We start from the raw sequence: 25338 nt of genomic DNA on the forward strand, positions 1-25338 counted from the left end.
GCTGTTGTAGAACACTGCCCATTTACCCCTCTGTCCTCAGGGGCCACCAATAAACTGATCTATTCCTGTTACTAAATCTAATCCTTCTCTAGAAGGGTGGTTGAACTGAGGCTTAAGGGGGAGGGAGGTTAGGCACTTGCTGCTCCTGAGCACAGCCTTCATTTTACCTTTGAGGGCCATCAGATGCTTTCCAGTGACCTGGGCATTTTAAGTCTACTTTCTCTTGACCAATACTTAAACCTAATGCTAGTAGGCTGTCTACTTTCCTTTTCCTAAACCTAGCCATAAACCAGACCCTGTTCTAATCTTGACCCAGGTACTCTGTATAACAAGATGAACAATGTGTCTAAAGTTTATTTCAGCTTGTCCACAAGAGGGGTTGGAGTTGGAGGAACCTGTGTGTAATGCAGACAAGCCTTCATCTGGCCTTAAGCCTATCCCAAAGACAGCCTATAGGTAGGAACCAAACCGAGCAAAAATAAACTACAAACATAGACTTCTGTTGACAAGAGACTTCTACTTTGAGATAGAAGTGCACAAATAAGTGCTGAAGGGTAGATCAGTTTCTAAGACTTAAACTCAGTCTAGTCACCTGTCTGGTTAGACTACCAGTGGTAAGGTTACGCTTACAATTAGGAAAAGGTTGGTTGTAAAAGGCTGCGCTACTTGTTGAGTGGTCCATGGGGCTATATGGATAGGATTGAAGGGGGCCTATGAGGAATAGTTTGTTCTATCCCCTGTCTGCTCAACTGTCTCTATATAGGATTGTGGGGTTAAGGTTAGAATTAGGATTGCATTTAGGAAAAGAGCAAGTGAACCCCAGTTATCTGTTTGTGTTGCATGGGCTACAGGACTTCCATGAGGACGAGTATCATTAGCTGATGCCAAGCCTCTGGCTTGCAACTTACAGTTCCAAACACGTGGCATATCTATAGTGAATATTTATGTTCTGGTTTGGGTTAGGATTAGAAAAATTGGGAAGCAGTGGTATTAGTGGTTATTTAATGTAACCCTGGATTAAGATCAGGGTTGGTGTTTGCAGAGGCCAAGTTCTAACACTGCATTTTAGTCTCAGTTCAGCTAAATACCTGTAGAGAAATTTAAAGTTGGAGATAGGATTAAAAAAACAAACCACAGGAGGTAAGTCCTGTAAGAAGTGGATTGTCCTCCTCTGAGTCTTGTGCTATTGGACCTGAGTACACATCTGGAGACATGGATATGTGCCATTAATATTTTGGGAAAGAGGAAAGAGTTTGTCATGACAGCCTTTGTGCTGTGGCTTGTTACCTCTGTTATGAATTGCTCAGACTCCAATTAACTATTGGACTTATTGCCTGCTGCTTGTTCCTGTGAACATTGCTTGAATGTGTTGATGTGGTCAGGAGACGTACCTGGAAGCCGCCTCTTTGAAAAGGAAATGTTGGATTTTCAGAGAGCCACCTGGTGTGGATCAAAGTCATGCCACAGTCGGGGGCAGTCTGTTTGGCTCATTGGTGACAAGGAGCAATGTGAAGGCCTGTGATGAGTTGAAATGTTAAATTAAATGATTCCTTTGTAAAGCCATATGTGATACTTTTTAATATTTTATCAAGAGATTGGTGATGAGGGCATATGAGGTCTTTGGAAGTAGTCAGCAGGCTTAAAAGCAACCCAAAATGCCCAAAAGAGACAGGGGAATGAAAAGCTAAAACACAGCTATAGGTAGCAAAAGGCTACCCTTTCTCTTTTTTTCCTCTCTGATGTCATTCTTTCTGTCTTTCTGCTGTAAATACATCAAAAATTCCTTGAAGTTCCACAGGCAAGGTCCACAGGTAGCATTGTATCACCTTCATGATCATTGTGACCCCCGGTTTCCACTGTGGCAATGCTCACCCCACTTCCGTGCAGCCTGGTAGTATGGTGTGGGGCTGGCTGGGTTTGGGAGAGGCGGGTGGTCAGAGAAAACATGCCAGGACTGTCTTGAAAAGAATAGGAGGGGATGTTTATATGTTTATTCATAGTACCAGCTAATTGCTACTGTTTTGATTTTGTGGGGTTTTTTTCATTTGGTTTTGTTTTTTTCTTGCAAAAATGGAAAGTTTGGACATTTTGTCATGGGAGACCAATCCTAACGTCACTGTGTGAGATGGTTCATCCCCCGTACAGTACTCTGTAAAGGTTTGAGGGTTGTTTGACAAGAAGGGTGAAGCCTATTTGCAACTACATATAAGTCTTCAATATTAAAATGAATTAATAGTGCTGGGATTTAATAATAGGATGCATTTGTTGTAGTTAAATACAGTGTAAAGTGTAGCTGAGTCAAATTACTTTTGAGATTGCTATTGCGTGAATAGCCCTTATTGCTGACATACTGCAGTATATTTATTATCTAGTGGATGACAATCCACTGCTGAATTAATGAGGGGAGCAAATATGAACACCAATAGCAGTTTTAAATAAGCATCAGCTGTAACAACTTCTCATGCAGCCTTACAGTTCTTTATTCTCACTGTATGACTTGATGTTGAAAATCATGCAGATAAGGATAATGTTAATACTGTTCAACGTAATGAGCCATAAACAGAAGAAAAGCCTAATGAAATTTGATTGTTTTTTCTTTCTCTGTCTAAATGGGAGGACAACTTGCAGGGCCAGCAAATTTCTCTCATTCCTTGTTGCTTTGAAACCCCAGGGTTCTTTGCTAAAAGAAAAGTTGCTTCGTTAAAGAAACCACACATACCCCACAAGGACTCCATACTTTGAGGTGTATTTCCACACACATGCGCACACCGTACTCCTACTTTCATCCTTTTTTATTTTGACAAAATGGTTTCCCATGTGAACTTTGGAAACAGTAGTGCATGCAGCACCCACAAAAATAAAATGCTATTTAAGTCTAACAGCAAGAACAAAAGTGTTGAAAGTCACAGCGGTTATGTTTTGTGACATAAATGTTGAGTTATTCCTTTTTCTTTTTATTTTCAATACAGGTACTTCAAAAACTAGGAAAAGCTGATGAAACAAAAGATGAACAGTTTGAAGAATACGTTCAAAATTTCAAACGGCAAGAGGTCAGTTACTGTTTCAGTTTCTTTAATTGTGTCTTAAGAAGAATGCAGTGTATGCGAACTTGCCGATTTTGAAGACGTTACAGGGTAACAGGTGAAAAGATTTTTTTGGGGGGGAGGTATAAGATTTTGTTTTCAAACAAAGAACAGTTGAATTTGTGCATGCAGAGGGCTAAGAAATGCGATCATAATAAAAGAATGTATTTTAACTACATATAACACCATCATGCTCAAACCGCTTGGGTTCAGCAGAGAGACAGCACATTTTCCCCAGTGTAACTGAGAGCAGAACCCAACCCCGACTAAATACAGCTTTGTAGTTGCCTTCTTGCAATGAAGGGATGTATTTCCTTGGTTTCATTTTGTGGATTGTTTTCATCAGTGGTATGTGATAATACCAGTTTTATGCAAAGTGAATAGATGAATAGTTTCAGACTGCTGTGCGCTGTTACGCTCCCTGGGGGTGCAGGGGGCAGTGGTGGCAGCGCTGACGAAGCGCTGCTGGGGAGCAGCACTTGATGGCTCTCGGTGTTGTGAACACCAGATGTGAAAATGAAGATGTCCTGAAGAGTTTATCATCTACTCCCAATGCAATCCTAAATTCTAAGCTCAATTACTCCTTGCTTTGTTAGACAGATGTTTTGGCTCTGAGGTGATTAATTGTGATTAATTATATAGTAGCTTTCTAATACAAATTAAGGCGTACCATGAGCTGCATAAATGCCACCAAGAAAATAGTCTCGTTATGCAAGTATGAACAGAGGTATCTGTCATCTGTGCGAGCTATCATTTAGAGCTCCTATAGAAAGGCACTGGAGGGTGAGAGAACTACGCAGTGTAAAAATTGGCTCATGTCAGTCCTATCCACCACATGCACTTCTGTCCTTTCCATGTAAATACGAACCCTGCACCCTAACTGTTGGGATGCTTATTAACAATTTTGTATCTTATGGTCACTTAGCCTTTGTTTTCCTCTCTTGGTGTAGAAGGGAGGCAAGTTTCATGGGCCACTGGCCTGTTGTGTAGATCTTCCCCAACAATGACAATGATGGGAAGTAAAAGAACCCATTTCTCTGAGGAGGGTGGTTCCTCCCTCAAATTTCTTGAAGTCAGGAAAAAGGTGGGATTTAGCAGGCCTGAAGAAGCACCCAGAAGCTTTGAAATTCTGCAGAGATGTTATATTTTCCCTTACCCCCCCTTCCTCTTTTCCAAGTATTCTGGGATATCAATGGAACATTTCTTTCTTCTTGATTGTCCTTATGCTGCTGCTTATCCTTGCTGTCAATATCCCAGCTGTTTGCACAGCTAGTAACTGTGTTACTAGAAATAAGGGGCGTCTGTAAGGTTCTTATTGCATGCAGAAGGAGCAGCTGGAGCATTCCTGTGAAGAAACAGAGTTTTGTGGGATTTTTTTTTTTTAGCTAAAGGTTCTGAGTGAAATTAAAAGAGAGAGATGAAAGACAAAAAGAATCTTTTTAAGCAAAATTTTGTCTCAAGTGTTTGTTTTTTCTGTCCTTTGCCAAGAATTTTCTGTAATTTTCAGCTGAAAGTCTTGCTAAGGAGGATCTTAGCATTTTGTCCTTTTTATTTCCTCCTCCTTTGATGTGCTGAGAGGCAGTAATAAGCAATAAAGGACTCTGCAGGAACTGCCTGATGCTAAATCTGGATGCGAATGTGACTTGGAGCCAGGGGAGGAATTGGGTAGGGAGGAGCAAGTGCAGAGCGAACTACAACTCTCTTGAGGGGCACATGCAGATTAGGCTAGGTCCACTGGCACACCAAATGAAAAAGGTTGTATATTTATTCAACTAATCACACGTTCTTGCTGTTCGCTGCTGGGCTCACTCTGAGAGTTCTGTTGTGATCAGTTCTTCAAGTACAAGGGGAAAAAATGCTGCAAAAGCACTGTTTCTGCCATGTTCACCAATAAGAAGCATATAAATTGCTTAAATTTTCCTAGTTTTGTCCATGCCTTGATCTACAACTTACTGGCAATGCAAAGATCCAAAGCATTACTATGTGCATCTGAATGATCGCTCTTACTGATTAGTACCTTGCAGAACTGATCAGTCAGCCGTCTCTTCTTGGCTTACATTCAGTCCTGCTTCCAAGATTATCTCGGCAACTCTAGAGCCTTTAGAAAAAGAAAAATTAAATCCTAGGTATTAAAGAATAAAAAGGTAGTCTGGGTGATTGTTCCTTGTGCTGAGGTTCCACCAAACTATTGATGTGGGCCATTCGGGTGACTTGCAAGCAGAACCATCCCTGTCAGACGCTGTTCCATCTTTTACAGTTCCCTCCAGGATTATTTGTCTCCACAGTGGTTGCTGACCTAACCAGGCCTTTCTATGGCAGAGGCAGTTTGAGAGAAGGTCCAAACTTTACTTTTTTTCTTGCAGTCTCATTTAGCAGTGATTTGGCTTTTTGTGGCCATCTCATCTACCTACCTTCGGTTTTGAAGAAGGTTGTCACTTCAGTTCTGTGTCTCTTTGTAAGTTGTTTGTAGCCGCTGGTGCCATGTGGGCTCTGGGAATCCTGGTAAACTGAAAGCTGTGATAATGGTCTGTTGTGAAAATGGTCTATTTTTCTTGTTTTCCTACTTTATTGAGCCTGCAACACTTGGGACGTCAACTGGTGTTATGGGTAGAATGATCTCTTTATTAATACTCTCCAAAGATAATAAATGAGGACTCCCAGTTCAGCTCAGGGAAAGGAAAGAGCATAGTGTTTATTACCCAGGAAACAGATAACCGAGAAACTGAAATCTTAACATGCTATTCCTTGCCTGAATACCAGATTGGATGGTGGGTATGTACCAAACTCATCAGAAGGCTCTGTGTAAGGGTATGTCCAGCAGACCTATCTGCAGGAAAAGCTCATTTAGGCTCCCTAGTGATCCGTTCCCATCTCTTTCTGAATACAGCTGGATAAGAGCCCCTTCTGGACTTGATAACCCAGAGCTGAATTACCCAGATGAATCACCATGGAGAAACTGAGTCATCCCATGTCTGGAGAGAACAGAACCCAGTGGCTGTTCAGAGCCTCAGGGCTTTCCCTATCAGAAGCTGCTGCAGCTGAAACCATCAGGAAAAACATTTTGATTTTTAACAGTGAATGCAACTGTTACTCACCGTCCACTTAAGTTGTAAACTGGAAATGCCACTCTAAATCAAAACTTGTGGAACAAACAAAACATATATAAATTCATATATGACACAGATATTCAGTGTATTGCAAGAAATACCTGAGGGAATTGGCCGATGTAGTTGCCAAGCCACTCTCCATGGTATCTGAAAAGTCATGGCAGTCAGGTGAAGTCCCTAGTGACTGGAAGAAGAAGGGAAACATGGTGCTCATTTTCAAAAAGGGTAGAAAGGAAGACCCTGGGAACTACTGACCTGTCAGCCTCACCTCTGTGCCTGGGAAGATCATGGAACAGATCCTCCTGGAAGCTATGCTAAAGCACATGGAGGCCAGGGAGATAATTCAAGATAGCCAGCATGGCTTCACCAAGGGCAAGTCCTGCCTGACGAACCTAGTGACTTTCTATGGCAGTGTGACAACAGTGGACAAAGGAAAACCAAGGGACATCATCTATCTGGACTTCTGCAAAGCCTTTGACACGGTCCCCCACAACATCCTTCTCTCTAAATTGGAGAGCTATGGATTTGATGGGCGGACTGTTTGGTGGATAAGGAACTGGCTGGATGGTCGCATCCAGAGGGTAGTGGTCAATGGCTTGATGTCCGGATGGAGACCGATGAGTGGTATCTGAAAAATAATGACCTTAGGGGAGCTTTGTTCCTCCTTCTCATGGGTCCCTGCTAGAAATAGCCAAATAATTATAAAAAGGAGCCAACTCAATAAACACAGTGGGAAGTATTGTGGGTGAACTGAACTACTGAACTACTGTTTTGAGCACATAGACTTCCCTCTGAACATGCGGTAGGCCAGACTGGGTTTTGAGTGCCTTGGTTTACTAGAGTATTATGTCATGTTAGAACAGGTTTGTGAGTCCTCATTTCAGCTAGCAGAGTGTTAACCATAACTGGGTAATCATAACTGGGTAATCTGATAAACTGTTGGAATGGGTCCAGAGGAGGGCTACTAAAATGATCCGAGGGCTGGAGCCCCTCTCTTATGAGGACAGGCTGAGGGAGATGTGGTTGGTCAGCCTGGGGAAGAGAAGGCTGCGGGGAGACCTGATTGCGGCCTTTCAGTACCTAAAGGGGGCCTACAGGAAAGATGGGGAAAATCTTTTTAGTAGGGCCAGCTGTGACAGGACAAGGGGTAATGGTTTTAAACTAAACCAGGGTAGGTTTAGACTAGATATAAGGAAGAAATTCTTTACAATGAGGGTGGTGAAACACTGGAACGGGTTGCCCAGAGAGGTAGTGGAGGCCCCATCCCTGGAAACATTCAAGGCCAGGTTGGATGGGGCTCTGAGCAACCTGATCTAGTTAGCGGTGTCCCTGCTCACTGCAGCGGGGTTGGACTAGATGACCTCTAGGGGTCCCTTCCAACCCAAAACATTCTATGATTCTATGAAATTTCTCGAGTCTTAGACATCTCTCTTTGCACAAGTAATTGTGGATCTGCTCAGCCTCTTAATTGACCCTAAAGTTCAAAAAGGGGGAGGAGAAGAGACAGTTCCTGCATATTTCTCCACTGTGAAAATACCAAGTCCATTGGGGTTTTACCTGAAATTTCATCTCTATTCTGTTGTTCAAGCAACTGTATCTTACACTTTCTTTTTCTGACAGGAAGTAAAGTAGCAATTCCCTTAGCCCCAAGTATATTGTATTGACTCAGTGCTTGTCTCATTTTTGTAAGATCAATATTCTATTTCATGGCTATGAATATTTACATGTAGTTATTTTTCCATATGTAGCTATGAGGCTTCTTTCATTTTACAGACTACAATTAAAATACGTTTTAATGTTTAAAACCATTATGCATCATATATGTACAGACAGATATACCAGTTGCTACTACAAAAGCAGCTGCCCATGACATACTGTCAGAACAAAGTAAAATGTCAAGTGCTCTTGCTGCTAGTTTATAGAATTAGGTGAAAATGAAGAGCCTTTTTTTTGCTGTTGCTGAGTGAGAAGAACCTGCTTCTGTGGGCTGCTTAACTTAATGTGTGCCTCACAGTAAGAGCTGCTTATCAGGTGTAATTGTTAAGGGTCCTGAAAAGTTTCAGCCTGGCTAGGTCTTCATTTCACACAAAAGTGCTTAGCTACCTTACAGCTGTGGCATGACATTGACTTAAAGTTGTTCTATGGGACAATTAACATTCATCAAAGCGCTCTTTTTGCATCAGATGTGCCACTGACTTCTTACAATTCATTAATGACCTAAGACACCAAAGATGAGATTCACCACCTACACATAGGCACCAGAGGAGCCTCGCAATGTCTCACCTGGCCCTCAGTGGTTTCTCCAAACAGAGGCACATGGCTCTGCCTGCAGTCCTGTGTCATAGCTGCTGGCTCCCTGGTCCTCTTGAGCACCACATAACATCTCCAGTGGCAACAGACGCAAGTTTTGCAAGCTGAACCCTGCCCCTGGAGGGTCATCCAGTTCCAGATTAAAACACCTGAATGTGGGTGTCTCTGTTTGAGTTGGGTCTTTCCAGATGCTTGTGCTGAACTGGGCAGTGTGGTCCAGAGGGCCAAGACAGATACCCATCAGTCACCTGGGGGCATCTGTGGGCCTTAATGGCTCTGATCAGCCCCTTCTGGGACCCCTAACCCTGCACATGGGCCTGGGAGTCTCATTTTAGCTTAACCAGTCCCCCCCAAGCCATATCATAGGTGCACAGGCGCACATGCCTGGGGAACCCCCACTTCAGCTGCATTTCCTGCTGCTTCCATCTGGATCTCTCAGACTGACCCTGGACCTGGTTCAAACCCCTGCCAGGTCAGGGGATGTCAGTGAAGCCTCTTAACCAGCCTCCCGGCCCAGATCCTGCAGGATGGCACCCGTCAGTGAGGGCATGGCTTGTGCAGGGGTCACTTGTGGCTCCTGGCACAGCCTCACCAACTGAGTTGAGCAGCTGCCCATGAGGGTTGCAAGTGAGTTGTCTAAATGTTAACATCTGTTGCCACTTGTAAGGCCCTAGTGTGTCCTCCCTGGCTTCCAAATGCTGTTCAACAAAGCTGGCAGGGCCCTTAGGACAGGTTGTGTTTGCCATTTGTGGATGTCTTGCAGGGTATCGCAAAAGACACTAGACAGCTATGCTGAATGAATGGCTTTGGCTTTAGAGTCTTTTTAATTGTCCTCCTGACTCCACAGGTTTCACTGAAGAGATCTACATTGGCTCTAAGAGGAGGAGAGGCACCCCACACATGTAGACAGTCGTAGGTATCTTAATCTAGAGTTGAATGAAGGACATGATGAAGAAGGGGAGCTTCAGTATGTGTTGTAATCACATGAAAATCAATGTGTTTTGCAACACGTCCTTTCCTCTGGGAATTATTAGGCATCCCACATACATATTTGACCATCTTTAAACCTACTTATGTCCTCTCCTTAGGCCCTTTATTTTACTGATGTTGTGCGTGGGCTTGAGATGGAAAAAAGAATCCAGGCAATAAACAAAAAGTGTGAGCATTAAAATTACTCTGACTGGGAGACGCCCTTTCCCTTAGCGGATACCCACATTTCCTTGGCTGCCTGGGGAATCCCATCCTAAACCGAATGAAAAATCTTTCCCTTAGCTGATACCCACATTTCCTTGGCTGTCTGTGGAATCCCATGCTAAACTGAATGGGATTCTTGATATTTCTGAGACTCCTTTGCTAAACAAAATTGATGACAAATGCTGTCGCTGATAGATCCTCTGAGGTAAGCCAGACATAGGAAAGCTCAATCTAGCCTAGTGGGAGGGAGCTTCTCTATTGCCTGCCAAGAAGTAGTTGCAAAGTGCAATCAGAGGGACTACCTCTGACACACCATCTCTTCGGGGGCACTCCCAAAGGATACTTCAGATACTGGATGACCACTAAGCCAAATACAAGCAATACAATGTGCAAAGTATTTTGGGGGCTATGAGAGGGGTTTCTCTGCTGATTACCATTTCATCCAGAAATGTAATAATTATCTTATGTTTGAGGGGCCATTTTTCCCAGGATTAGACGAGACATAGCGTGCCATTAAATCTCATCTCAACCTCACTAATTTCTAGTCAGGCAGGATACCCAGGAAGGTGAGATCCTCTTTTTTATGCTACAAAATTATCTCTGCAGGAACAGCACGGATCCATTCCAACTAATTCCTCACTTCAAAGGAGAAAGCGCTGATCCGATGTTTCACTTTTATGATTCTACCTATTGATTGCTCCAAATATAAATTCTAAACTGTTGTCACACTGGGCTGGTTTTGATTGCCCCTTGGATATAAACCATTATGCCTCTGGAGCTTTAGTAACTGTGCTAACTCTTTTCTCCTGGGCAGTGCAGTTGAATGATCAAGTTATTTCTGACTATTTTTAAAGCAGATTGGTATATAGTTTCTTCAGGAGCCCTGTGGGATAACCGGCCCCGGATATAGTTGACATAGCCCAGCTCTGGGATTTAACACATGGACTGAACATGATCCAGTTCACAACAAACAGTTCTGGACACTTTTCTACCAGACCTGTTAATACATAGCTTATCTATGTTATTTAGGAATATAGTTATGGATATGAAGCTATAGGTATAAACAGAGGCCTAGTTACATGTTCAGAAAGTCTGGCTTGCCATTTAATATGTATAGATTACTTTTAGCCATAGACTGGTAGACTCTGCCCTTTTTGTCTTTGCACACCCCAAATTTTCATTAAAACCATAGTCTAGGTCCTACTTTGAGGACGAGTATCCTTGTAGGAAGATGGAATAGGCAATGAAAGTAAGATCCTAGCTTGGGGAGGGAGAGGTTTAGTTGTGAGACAAGAAGGTTGGGATTTCATTTAAGGAGGGTGCCAAGTATTTTCTGTTTAGTTCTCATCTGAAACAGACACTGTTGGTTCAGTAAAAGTGTTAGGTAGTTAAGCATCACTGCAGGCACAGAGAGGTGCCAAGTATTTTCTGTTAGGTAGTTAAGCATCACTGCAGGCACAGAGCTTTCTCACCTGACTACTGTGAGTCACTACTAATGTGGGGCAGAGCTCCCTGGTCTTACTTTTAAAGTTCATCCCTTTTGGATTAGTCCAAATTGTCTGAGGAGCCTGTTTGATTTGATGTGATTCAACTCATCACATTACCTAATAACTGGAACGATGACATTCTTACTCTTGAGCCTTCCTAGTGGCTGGACCACAAGTTTGGTGCAGTACTGGGATGCCAAAAACCTCTGTGTTTCCAGAGAAGGTTGCAAACTCAACTTCTTTCAAGTGATGCACCAGACATATAATTCAAAACCCAAGGCTCTTACAGCTTGTAGAAAGAGAAAAGCAGCAATGTATTTCTTTAAGAAAAAGATTCCAAAATATGGGAGGCAGTAATAAGGAGACGGAGAAATGGTAAAATAGGGTACCCTGGTATGCAGATATATTTCATACTGAATTATGGACTTGTCCCAGTAGCCTCTTATTTTGTTAGGCTTCACTTAATGCAATAGTCCTTTGCATTCATACTTCTGAGTTCCCTAAAAGAGCTACCAGTAAATACTGCCTAAAGCATTCACAAACAGAGAGGCAGTGCTGCTTGGCATTGCAGCTAATAACTGCACATTACCATAAAGGATGTCTTCCAGGTGATGCAGCAAATGCCTTCTTTTGAGCTATTTCCCTGACATCTTAGTGATGGAATGACAAAATTCCAGTATTAGTCTTAGAGCAGCATTAATAATTATCTGGTTTGCATTTCTATGGGGCAGGTTATTAATTAGCCTATGCTCAGGGTTCAGCCCTGACAGTGCTCTTGACTCTCGCTGAAGTGGAGTGATTTATTTGTTTTTGGTATCAAGCACATGCGGTGCTGACCTTTCCTGTAAAGATGTATTGTGTTTACATCCTGTATGTGGCATGATAGAAAAATCAAACTCCTCTGTTCTTCTGGAAAACTGTGAATAAATTATGCCTTGCAAATAGGTCATCCGATTCCAGCTTTCATGGAGGCAAGGTGGCCTTTAATTTCTGAGTGAAAGCAATGATTTTTCTAACACATCAGAAAACAAAAGCTGGTAAGACACAAACCATGCTTTTTATGGTTTTAGTCATTAAATTTTTGTAGGTCTCGTCAGTCTTCCAGCCAACTGTGCTGTGGCTCCTTCTGTCTTAATTCCAGTGCTAAGACGTGCTTAAATACTATTCTTTAAAAAGAAAACCAAAGCTAACCATGCACAAGAATCAGTAGTACTGAAAAGGCTTAATGCTGCTGTAAACCTGTGTAAGACCTGTGGCTGTAGGTGACAAGATCCTGAAACACTGAGCCTCCTTTACCTCACTGGGTGCACGTGTTCTTTACTGGCTACATGACGCTGGTCATGTTGTAAGACCAGAGAGTATAAAAGGGGAGCTGACAGTGGCACAGACTGTGTGCTACAGTGTTCAGGGTAATTAGTGGTCATTTGGGACATCATGGTGGAGAGCTGTGTTAATTTTGCTCGTGAGGGATGTTGTTTGGCGTTGTTAGCATGCCTCCCTTGCTCTTATGTGCAGTTTAACAGGATTGCCTGACAGGTTTCTGGAAATTCTGGAAATGTTGAGTTTGACCAGATGAGCTAAGAGTAGTGATTTCTGGTGCTGGAGTCTGCTGAGAATGTGGCCGCTGTTATCAAGCAACCTGATTGTGAGATGTTTGCTATTAAGTATGCTACTGAGATTTCTCTCCGGAGTTTTCTTGCATGTTGCTTGGGGAGGGAGAGGTTTAGTTGTGAGACAAGAAGGTTGGGATTTCATTTAAGGAAGGTGCCAAGTATTTTCTGTTAGGTAGTTAAGCATCACTGCAGGCACAGAGCTTTCTCACCTGACTACTGTGAGTCACTACTAACGTGGGGCAGAGCTCCCTGGTCTGACTTTTAAAGTTCATCCCTTTTGGATTAGTCCAAATTGTCTGAGGAGCCTGTTTGATTTGATGCAGTTTACTTCAACTCATCACATTACTTAATAACTGGAACGATGACATTCTTACTCTTGAGCCTTCCTAGTGGCTGGACCACAAGTTTCGTGCAGTACTGGGATGCCAAAAACCTCTGTGTTTCCAGAGAAGGTTGCAAACTCAACTTCTTTCAAGTGATGCACCAGACATATAATTCAAAACCCAAGGCTCTTACAGCTTGTAGAAAGAGAAAAGCAGCAATGTATTTCTTTAAGAAAAAGATTCCAAAATATGGGAGGCAGTTCTAGAAACAATAAGGAGACTGAGAAATGGTAAAATAGGGTACCCTGGTATGCAGATATATTTCATACTGAATTATGGACTTGTCCCAGTAGCCTCTTATTTTGTTAGGCTTCACTTAATGCAATAGTCCTTTGCATTCATACTTCTGAGTTCCCTAAAAGAGCTACCAGTAAATACTGCCTAAAGCATTCACAAACAGAGAGGCAGTGCTGCTTGGCATTGCGGCTAATAACTGCACATTACCATAAAGGATGTCTTCCAGGTGATGCAGCAAATGCCTTCTTTTGAGCTATTTCCCTGACATCTTAGTGATGGAATGACAAAATTCCAGTATTAGTCTTAGAGCAGCATTAATAATTATCTGGTTTGCATTTCTATGGGGCAGGTTATTAATTAACCTATGCTCAGGGTTCAGCCCTGACAGTGCTCTTGACTCTCGCTGAAGTGGAGTGATTTATTTGTTTTTGGTATCAAGGACATGCGGTGCTGACCTTTCCTGTAAAGATGTATTGTGTTTACATCCTGTATGTGGCATGATAGAAAAATCAAACTCCTCTGTTCTTCTGGAAAACTGTGAATAAATTATGCCTTGCAAATAGGTCATCCGATTCCAGCTTTCATGGAGGCAAGGTGGCCTTTAATTTCTGAGTGAAAGCAATGATTTTTCTAACACATCAGAAAACAAAAGCTGGTAAGACACAAACCATGCTTTTTATGGTTTTAGTCATTAAATTTTTGTAGGTCTCGTCAGTCTTCCAGCCAACTGTGCTGTGGCTCCTTCTGTCTTAATTCCAGTGCTAAGACGTGCTTAAATACTATTCTTTAAAAAGAAAACCAAAGCTAACCATGCACAAGAATCAGTAGTACTGAAAAGGCTTAATGCTGCTGTAAACCTGTGTAAGACCTGTGGCTGTAGGTGACAAGATCCTGAAACACTGAGCCTCCTTTACCTCACTGGGTGCACATGTTCTTTACTGGCTACATGACGCTGGTCATGTTGTAAGACCAGAGAGTATAAAAGGGGAGCTGACAGTGGCACAGACTGTGTGCTACAGTGTTCAGGGTAATTAGTGGTCATTTGGGACATCATGGTGGAGAGCTGTGTTAATTTTGCTCGTGAGGGATGTTGTTTGGCGTTGTTAGCATGCCTCCCTTGCTCTTATGTGCAGTTTAACAGGATTGCCTGACAGGTTTCTGGAAATTCTGGAAATGTTGAGTTTGACCAGATGAGCTAAGAGTAGTGATTTCTGGTGCTGGAGTCTGCTGAGAATGTGGCCGCTGTTATCAAGCAACCTGATTGTGAGATGTTTGCTATTAAGTATGCTACTGAGATTTCTCTCCGGAGTTTTCTTGCATGTTATGAAACTCTTGACTCATTTTGCTGCCTTATGTAGAAAAATAAAAGAAATTATGAAATTATAAAGGAAGCATCAGTGCTCTCTTGGGTAATCTCATTTCAGAGGAGCACAACATCTGCAAAATGACACCTACTTTTCATTCTCCTTCAAGAAGCTGCATCTCAATTAACAAAATTGATGGCCTTAATAAAGATACTTAGAGCAGTGGTTTCAGAGCCACCAGATGCTTTCATCTGTTAGACCAGAAAGGAGAAAAAGTATATCAGTAAGCATCGAGAAGAGGGAGTGTTAAATATGTAGCAATCTTAAAAACAGTACTTTTTAAAACTGCTGTGGTTTGCCATGGTTTGCAAGGTATGCAGAGCCAGCAATGCAGTATTTTCATGCTGTGAATATTAATTAGTCAGTTAGGTGAAAAAAGTGTATCTGCATTCACTAATAGCAAGTTTACTGTAGTAAAATGTGTAGACCAGAGGCATGTTTTGCATCATTCACAGGGCTTGAGGACTTCTGATGCAAATTTTTATTGCTGGTGGTTTATAGAAAGGTCTAATTCTGTTGCTATTGAAACTGAGAGATTTGCTCCCAAATGCAATGGGAGCTGGCCCTTGCCCATGGGTGCTTTAATGTCACGTGCCATACAATGTTTGCTAACAGGGGAAAATTCATATGGCTCTGTGCTGCTTAGATATTTCAGTGGCTTGTGACCTGTTAATAACTTAGACTGAGGGAGATTCGTGCTAAAATTATTGTTCTGAATGGATTGTCAGAATTTATAACAGCACATATGGCAAAATATTTGCATCATGCTTTATTGCTTTGACTTTTTCTTCTACGTTTCCCTGAGCAGCGATTGCTGATGACTCACGATGCTAACCAGCCACAATAGATCTCATAGTAGTTTAGGGTACCAGTCATAAAACTACACAGCAGTACAGTTATAAACATGGTGTTTGAGCAATGCATGTCCCTGACATGCCATTCATGGTGTGCTAGTTAGTGACAAAATGGCGTGTGTATGAGTAAATATAGGCCTTTTCCTGGACATGACGACATCTAACAGGGTTCTGAGCCTTCCAGCTGTGGTTTGCTGCTTCTGAAACATCATAAATTCTTCAATAACTAAAAATTTCTATTGTGTGGGTACCTCTTCAGCTGGACCACAATGAAGAATTGAGGCGCTGTGAGTATCTACTTCCCATTTTCACCACAAGCTGAGAGGCTATACTAGTTAGTGCTCAGGCCAAAGAAGATGTGGATTGGAAAGACGATTTCTATACTTTCATGTGGCTTCTCAGAGTACCAGGCATCCTCCCAGGAGGACACTGGCATGCATGAAAGAGGAACTTCCCTCCTCTTTCTGCTGCATGTTTACCAATACTCTTCTTCAGATCTTAGAGAGAGAAATTCTGCCCGCTGGTTCAATCCCCTTTCCTCTGTAGCACTGTTGTTCACTTAATGCCTTGCTCTGTGGAAAGCTGACAGCTTCTGTCATCTCTCTACCTCCCATTCTAGCATGGAAAGAAATAGAAAAAGTCAGCTTCTGAAGTGTTAGGGTGCTACCATGCTATGTAGGAAAATAAAATGCGTTGTTATGATGCGTTAGGGTGGTACTTTTTACTAAACAGTATGAAGATGTACATGTGTATATTTTCTTAAGGGCCACAGCATCAAGCTACCACTACTTTCAGAACTTTCTGTTGTGTTGTAAGTAATTAAGCCTGAGGTTTAATCCACTGGTTACTCAACTGGTGCCTGTCTGGCTCCTGCTTTGATATATAACTTTGATCCTGAACCAAGGGAAGGATTTGCCTTTCCTTGCAGCATCAAATATGGTCCCAAACCAGAGACAGATTGGTGGCCTGAGGCTGCTGTGTTCTTGCTGCTACTCAGCAGCTTCTCGGATAATCACCCTGGTGGGTCTATTCCTGGGCTCAGAATTTAGTTGATTAATGGATTTCGGTTCGAAAAGGAGTTTTGTTTCAGATCAAATTAGTGCAAAAGCAACCTTCTCCTTGTTGAATCCATAAAGTGAAAACAGTTTGCCCACTCAGGGAATCTTACCTTTTAAATTCTTCAATATTTCCAGGACCTTAAAACAGTTGTTCTCTTCTTACTGTGCATTGAAATGTGGGGGCTTTTGATCCAGTTCTAAAAGCCTCCAGTTCCCTGCAGGGAGCTGGGAGAGGCAAGTGAGTTTGGTGGATGTAATCTGCAAGTGTGTGTACTGGGGAGGCAAGTGAGTATTTTTTGAGCACCACCATTTGGATTTACGTGGCTGCAGGTAAGATGGATTCTAAGCTCCAGACAGTCCCTTTCAACCTGAATTTCTTATGATCCTCTGTGTCAGAATGCTCTGAACATCGCAGCGGCTGATGGCAAATCCTTTACTGACATCAGAAGTCCTTTGACTTAAGTGGAGTTACAACAGCTTATACGAGTTGAGACTGCCTTCTAAAGTATTCACACATGCAGCCTCTTGGGGTCTAACTTTCACACAAAAAATATGAGAAGAACTCCAAAGCAGTCAGTCATATTTTGCAGCTGATTTTTCCATATGGTGTAGCTGTATGTGAGAAAATGTGACTGCAAGCATCAGCATTCCTATCCTATGGTTTCCAACTGCTTAAATAAATAATTCGAAGGATATTGGGAACCGATAAATGTGGAGTGTTTCCAAAATCTTCAGGCTATTGAAGGTGTCCTGGACAACAGCTTTTAGCAATAAAATATGTGCTATAGTGTAGCACAGATTTTATTGCAAATCCTAGGAGCTGTGAAGTCCAACTTGTTAGAAATAAAGTAAAGCAACCCATTTTGTTTTGTCTATTCTGAGTTTTTGAAAGGCTATTGGTATAAGATAAAGACCATCTTGATGTATTTGCCAAAGAAACAGCTAAGATTTCACAGCAGACTGCAAGATGCACTAGCCAAGCTAACAAAATAACTAATGCTATTGTTTTTTATTAGTTATTTGCTTGCAAAATATTAAAATGTTAAAATACTTGGGAAAATGTTTGCAAAAGTAGTAAGCCATTTATGCAAGGGCATGGATTTTCTGTAAGTCTAGACTGGCCTCATTTGAGTGGTTTCAAATGGAGGTGATTTTACTTCTTTGTGTTTCAGGTCAGGACAGTGGCCAGGCTGACTTGAACTGGACCTTGACCATAAAATATACCTGTCTCTCTTTAGCTGGAATTCTTCCCTGTACAGATGACTGATAAAATAAAACCAGAAATTTCAGCCTAGAGAGTACGCTATGCATAGCATCTTGGCCGGCCCACCTTTTCTGTACGAAACTGTGTATGCTTGCAACATGTGACACTATTAACCAGATAGCTCCTGAAATTGCTTTTTGTTGTCAAGTTTGACATACTGTATGCATGTTTTAAGGCATAAAATATAACTGATACGTGTTTTCACTTCCTTTCTTTTTATTGTTTTTTCCTTTGCAGGCAGAGGGTTCCAGGCTCCAGAGAGAACTGAGAGGATATTTAGCAGCCATCAAAGGTGTTTTTTAAGTTTCACATCGTATTCTCATAAAGCAAACTTTTTTTAAAAATTGAGACAAGTAGGCTTATTTAAAGCACAGAAAGACAAATACAAGCAATACTGCTTTTGTTGTTAGTACTCCACATTTCTGCTTTGGGTCTGGCACAGGCTCTTTAGCCTGTTGCTAGGGATTCTGCATCTTCAATGTCAATTTATGTGCGTACAGTCTTGCATGCATGGCTGATCCTTGGCTGTCCTTTGTGTGCAGGACTCCTGCCGAGATTCTCATGTTGCATGCATTTTGAGCACCCACAAAATCTACGCATCTTGTTACTCATCTTTGTAAATGCTAGAAAATTAAATACCCCATGCAAAGCAAGGGATTGCTTGACCTCCACAACTGTAGCATTTCCATCCAGATATTATTAGTTGGATGATGAGCTCTTCCCTCCAAAACTACATTCCCTGTGATGACATAATTTCTCATGTATTTCTGCCTGCTTAGTCCATTTTTTTTAAGTTTAAAAATCAGATATGATCTCTTTTGATACTACATTGATAATCCAAGTAGCAGAAGCTCACTGGTCAGCACTTAAATATCAGAGATTAAGTAAACAGCTATTTAAATTCTATTAGACATCTGTAAATCCAGCACACTCAACTTAGCACCATACACAGAATGTTCTATTTCTCATGCTGCCTCTCTTTGGAGGATTTGGAGGCCAGGTGCTAAAGGGAAGGGAATAAGAGTTGGCAACTGACAGAGAGGCAGTAATGGCTTCTTGAGAGAGAGAGAGAGATGTGATAAACATATATATGTATATGTGTGTGTGTGTGTGTATTTTTAAACTGGCTCCAGTCCAGTAGGAAAAATGTTACAAACCACTATTAACATCCCTGGAAATCACCATGTCATAATAAAGCTTCAGCAGCTGTTGACAGGCAGGGAAGAAACCTCTCTTTGGTGGAATTGTAGAATGGGGAACAAAGCAGTACCTTAATTTCTTTGACCATTATTTGCTGGGTGGGCTGGGCAAGGAAAATCCTGTACCAGGCAAGAAGTATTTTGCCTTGTAGGGATTTGAAAAATGTCTTTTGTTCTTAGAGGAAATTTCAGCATCGGTCATTTTTTTGGGACCCACTGGATGCTGATTTTGCATTCTTATTTTTCAGTCATCCCTTCCCCACACTGAGAAGCAGCGTGATGAGGCTGTTTGTTGGCCAGATGGCTTTTCTGTCACGTAGGCTGACTGTTTACATGCTGCTTTGATTTCCGTGTTGGTGACAACAATCCTCCTCTCCATGTTTCATTTTCTCTCTCTTCTTTTCCTAGTACTTTGCACATCTGTGGTCCTTTTGCTGGTTTACTGTCTAGTGGGCTACTCTTTGCACCGAGTTTTGGTTTTAAGTTGGCATGAAATTTTTCATTGTGCAACTTTTGCCTTTTTAGCTACGCTTTTCTGTTCAATATCTTTCTCTTGTTGCAGCCTGTAAGTCCATATCTAAAAATAATTTGGACTGACTTCCTTACTGAGAATGAAGAGTGTTTGCTAACACCTTGGTATCTTCGTGGCTCAAAAAAGACCCAGTCATAAGCAGCTTGCAAAAGCCTTACAAATGTTATTCTCCAAAGCCAACAAGCCACCAGTGGGCATCCTTGGCACACATGTTGGCACACCTTCATGCTGTGTAGTGGGAGGACAGCCCAAGACAGTAGTCCACAAACACAGCTCTGGCTGGGGCTTCCCCAAAGCTGACTAACTCAGCAGCAGCAAAGGCCCTTCCAGATTTTGAAAGGCAGAAGCAAATCCAACAACTGCTACAGCCTATTTGTTGCTATTCTTTGAAGGACTGCCATCATTAAAACATTTTGGGGTGGCTATGCACAAAAGCATGGGAACCCTTGAATTTAGGCACTGGAGTGGGATTTCTACACCTAGGACATCTGAGCCTTGGAGCCATGCTGTCATCAGGGGCTCATTTTGCAGGGAAAAAGTTCATCATATATTTGGGAAATAATGCACTTGACATCCTTGTACTCTTACAGGTGTGACAAAAGCAGTTCATTTTAAAGGGTTTCAGGAATTGGCCTCTAAAGGTCTCTTCCAACCCAAACCATCCTGATTCTGTGATAACTAACTTGAACTAAAATCATTTTATGAAGCTGGTTTGTTGTATTATCAATAAGTTTCATTTTGCCACATGACTTTTGAGTTACTGGATATTGAAAGTTGGAAGTACGAGATCTGGGCATGACTTAAGCAAGGAGTGGTCAACTGAGCCTTCCTGTGACCCTCTATCCCTTCATTTTAATATACTTGACAGTTTAAAGTTTAGTATCACACATTCTTAAAATAAAAGAATTTTTGTTGTATCCAGACTCTTCCTTTCACTCAGGGGTGGTTCTTAGTCTTAGCTGGATCTTGATCTTTACTGCTGGTTGCTCAAGGACTTGGAGGTACCTTGCGATAAAGCTGTTGAATGGCTTTTATGTGCTGTTTTATTTCACCTGCCATGTATCAGTGGTGTTTGTACTGACAAGACTGTGTACTGTTCCCCATAGCTGTAATCATCTCACGCCTCAGTCTTCTGTCTCTTCCAGTCTCCTTGGCAACGTGTATCTGGGTTGTCTACTTCTTGATTTATTTTTTTAAGCTTTTGAGAGGTCTAGGTGACTTGAACAGTTTTATGGGCCAATTGTTAAAAGAAACCCTAAATCAGCCTCCCATTCTCTGCCCTGAGCTCTTTGCAAGTACCAGCACAGTTGGGGAGATACAGACCTGGATCTGCACACAGGTGGCAAGGTGGCAGAAGTGAAAAGGAATCCTGCATCATGAAAAAGAAGCACCATAATTTTCAGGTGGCTTAATGTAAAGAGAAATAATAACCAGTCTACAGGAAAGGAAGGGGAGGTTTTGGAGGTCTGTAAGCAGTTTTGCAGCCTAGTTGTCAATCTGTGGCTGACACATGTCTAACTGCACATGTCCTCCAGACACACACATCTTAAAATCAGTCATGTAATTTCTTAGAGGCAATAAAACTATTTGTCGTCATTCTGTAAAATTTAGTAATGAATTATGAAATGATTGAGTTGTTCCAGTGGAAACTCTAATGGATAACTAGCAATATCAGATACAACCCTTATGGCAGGATAGGTCATTTCTATGGAGAACCTCACATGAAGCTCTCTTCCCCACTCAAATAATTAAATATCAAAAGCCAGACCAAGGTGCCTCACTCCATCAGGAAAATGGAATTTTCACCATGATTCAATCTAGATTTCCCTGCCAGGGAGTGAGGAAACCCAACAGTACATGTGTCCTACAGCTGACATTGAGTCACAGGCCAGTCTCAATCTCCATGGGAGCTTGAATATATTGGAATTGTGATGGCCAAGAGTCACCTACCCCCTGCTGTCTCTAGGGCAGTGTAATGGGAACGTCTCTGCACCAACCCCCAGGATCCCTACCACTTGGGGGCCTCTAGGAGTCCTTTGGGGTTCCAGGGACAGGGGATCTTCTGCAGAAAAAGAGGGATGATTTCATGCAAGAGCCTCAGCGTTCAGTAACTGGATTACTTAGCATAATTTTTCTAAGCAATTCAATTATTTTGGCATTTTTAGTTATTAAATAAGTGACCCAGTTACCAAGAAGAAGCACTACTAAATGAAACAATTCATATTAAATATAAATTTCTAAGTGTTCATCAGCAGTAAAAATTCTTTTCACATTTCTTTGTACTTTAATGACTTGCCTGAAACAACTCATCTTTCTCAGTGATAGCAGTTAAAAACATCAGAGACAGCCTGCAGTCTGTGGCTGACACTAATCCTCTTAACTTTAGTGCTGAATAATGCATAAAAGGTATCAGTGCGTAAGAAATAATTCTATGTGAAAACCAGCCAAATAAAAAAACATTGGACATAGTAAGTTTATGCCCACAGGCATGAAAAAGAATGGTAAGCCTCCAGATTGGTATTACCTATGCACTAATTTGGGACATTGCAGTAAAGCTGGTATAGATACAGTTTTAGGGGAGTAGGACAGATGATCTTGATCTGTGAAAATTTCAGACTGAAGCCCCTGGTGGAGGAAGGCAAGTACTGTAATGCACACTTGCCTCATGCTGCAGCTGGCTTTGATTGATGTTTTTTACAGGAATGTGGTAGAAGGAAGGATTACCAGATTCTCAGAACTGAAACAAGTGTAAAAATTGGTACAACTTTGATATGACTCAAGCGTGGGATAGTGTGTCTTTCACTTATTCACTTAAGCAAATATATATGCCCAAGTCCTGTAGTATTTAAAAAAGAAAGTCTGTGTAGGAAAAGGTGCTCTGCCCCAGCCTGGTCTGTGACGGAGCTGAATGCAAGCTGCAGGGGGGATTAGCGGGCAGCCGTGCTGGCGTGCCTGCCACGGGGACCTGCGTGGGAGGTTTAGCACGCAGCATGGTTAAGGGCAGAAGTTCAGGTATCAGAAAGGATCAAGCATGAGCAGGGATGCACAAACCTTCCCAGTCTGTGTGTTTGCCCTGAGTGGACAGAAGCAGCCTTCTTAAGCATGGCGATGCTGTGCTGGTTTTGCCTTACCTCCTGAGTTGATTAATTTGGGGTGGCACTAAAGATTTTAAATGAGAGCTGCCTGGAAAAATATGTGAAGATCATCTATATTCTACTGTAATCTGGCATATTCTAGGCAAATAACTCCCCCTTTCATTCAGGAACCCTTTTCTCAGGTAATGATGCATCATCCTAAGCATTATCCACAAAGGAGAAAAGGAAGAAATGCATCTTAAGTTCTTGTGCTATACCAATTCTCTGAGCTGAGCTCTGTCATTAAAAAGCACCCCCAAGACAATCCCTGAAGAGAGAAATTACTCTGTTCTGGCACAGCACCTTTGCATTTAATGGTGAAAGCTTGCACCCTCTGAACACCATGGTTTTCTTTGCACTTATTCTTCCCCTTTCCCATGCCATTCTCTCCCTTGAACCGAAGGTCTGAGAACAGCCATCTACTTTCAGCTTTTTCAGTGTCTTTTTTCCTATCCTACCCATTCCATAGACCACCATTTTTATATTAGGAAGTGTGCATCATTGCATTTATTTTCGTCATATTTGAGTGTGTGTTTTGGAGTGCATGGTGGAATAGCTACCGACTAGGTCAAGCCTGCTCTTCTAGCATTCAAGTTTCAAATGAATTCTCCTCTTCCACTCCTAATTATTTCTTTGTGCAGAGTACAAGAATATCGATGTTATTCTTAAATTCAGCCACTGAGCAGTTAAATCTGAAGGTCATGCTAGAGATATTTTCAAGACAGCATAGATGTGCTGCAGCAAACAGACTTTGGCTGGAGAGAAAATGTGTTTTTTAAGAAAAAAAATAATGCTAGATAAAAAAATAGCAGTCAATATTGTTCAGATTTTGCAAAGAAATTGAAATAAAGTTGTCATTTTAAAATTGCTGATTCTGGACTAAGTCTTCGCATGTTAGGTGAGATCAGTTTTGTTTCCCTGGATTCAGAACCATATTCAACATCTAATGTATTTGTGCTCCATCAAAATGGAAAGGCAAACTCCAGGGCTTTCCCTGAGGGCAGTGATTTATTCAAACTGATCTCACTGAAGATAGATTTAGGCTCTTTCTTGTAATATCATTGAAGCTGCTTTACATTTAAGCCAGCTCCTCTGTGTATTACAGACTTAGAACCATCAAGAGTCCCTGTTCTTGTTTCACCTGTGGTAGCAAGAGGTCCCAGGGTGACTGATGCAGTTTGGCTCAGTGCACTTCTCTGTAGACACCACCCTGCTGCCAGTGTGAATAAGCACGGGGCTCCACATATTCTAAACCTAGTGGGTGAGCATACAAGATAATCATTCTTCATAAAGCCAGGTCCCTTGCGGCACTCTCTCCAGGTTCAGGCATCTCCTTTCCCTAGATTTGTGGACACTGCCTCAGCTTTTGCCAGTCCTTTGCTTCATTATTTGCATACCTTTAGATCACTGTCATTATTGTGGGCACAAGAATAACAAGCTTCCTTTTCTTAACCACTCACTTAACATGTGAAAGCTCCTGAGACTTAAATATCTTTGAAAACAAGGGAACTGAGAGATCCTAGATATGTTCTGCCTGTGTGTGACCTCCCCCATTCTGGGGAGTGCTTTTGGTTAGCTCAGACCCCTTCTAGCTTTTCTCTTAAGTCCATTTTTACAGCCAGCAATTCCCCAAAATCTCTGCCATTTTAACTGTGCCACCCTGGAGATGCCTCCTCTTCCACACAGGTGGGCATGGTACTTACTACAGGTAAGGTAGGAAACTGTTCTGTGGGGTGGAAGAGCTGAGAATAACCAAAGGCAGCTTTCTATTTGATTACCTTCTCAGTGACAGTCTTTCAGTTAGGACTACCCTCCAAATTCTTATTCATGTTCAGCTATGTTTAGTTCAGAACAGAAGATGGATTCCCTAATCTGATAGAAACTCATATAAATATGGGTTGATCCTTCTCTGAGGGACATTTCTTGTTAACCTGAGGGAGTTGGGTGAAAATAAAGGGTTTGTTTCAGTTCTTGAAAACAATATTCTAAACATGCCAGAGAGAATAGTACAGTGCGTACATGTGGGTCAAAATAAAGATATCTAGCAACTGTTTCTTGCGGTTTGCAGTGATATGTTCCTCCTTCTGTCTAATTACAGGGATGCAAGATGCCTCAAAGAAGCTTACAGAGTCACTTCATGAAGTGTATGAGCCAGATTGGTACGGACGAGAGGATGTGAAAATGATTGGAGAGGTAAGATATGTGGAAAGAGGAAAAAAGTATTTTGGCTGCAAATGGATTAATCTGAGCTGTTGAGTAGAAGTGTACATCTGAAATTTCCCTTAATTCTTCGTTGCATGTTAAATCCTGTTTTCTGGGTATAGAAATGATTTGCCTTGCGAAAGGCAGCCTGCTGACCAGATGCCGCATTTGCAATGTCTATTTTACGAACTAGCTGACGTAAGCTCCCACTGAGGTCAACATCAGCGTGAGCAGAATTGGTCCTGATAGCAACTGATTAACAAGTTTGTACAAGGTATCTTACCTGCAGTTTTACAGTCAGGATTCTCAATACAATT

At 41.8% G+C, this 25338-nt stretch overlaps 1 protein-coding gene across 1 annotated transcript in view; it reads left to right on the plus strand.

Moving 5' to 3' along the window:
- Window positions 1-2975: 2975 nt before the first annotated feature.
- Window positions 2976-25338, plus strand: part of AMPH (amphiphysin) — a 67667-nt gene continuing 45304 nt past the window's right edge. The window contains exons 1-3 of the mRNA XM_035899245.1: window positions 2976-3050; window positions 18192-18246; window positions 24918-25012. Coding sequence (XP_035755138.1) covers window positions 24920-25012 — 93 coding nt within the window. The 5' untranslated portion in view covers window positions 2976-3050; window positions 18192-18246; window positions 24918-24919. The remainder of the gene's footprint in view (window positions 3051-18191; window positions 18247-24917; window positions 25013-25338) is intronic.

The sequence above is a fragment of the Egretta garzetta genome, unplaced genomic scaffold, assembly GCF_000687185.1.
Source record: "Egretta garzetta isolate BGI_Z169 unplaced genomic scaffold, ASM68718v1 scaffold1038, whole genome shotgun sequence".
Lineage (NCBI taxonomy): Eukaryota > Metazoa > Chordata > Aves > Pelecaniformes > Ardeidae > Egretta > Egretta garzetta.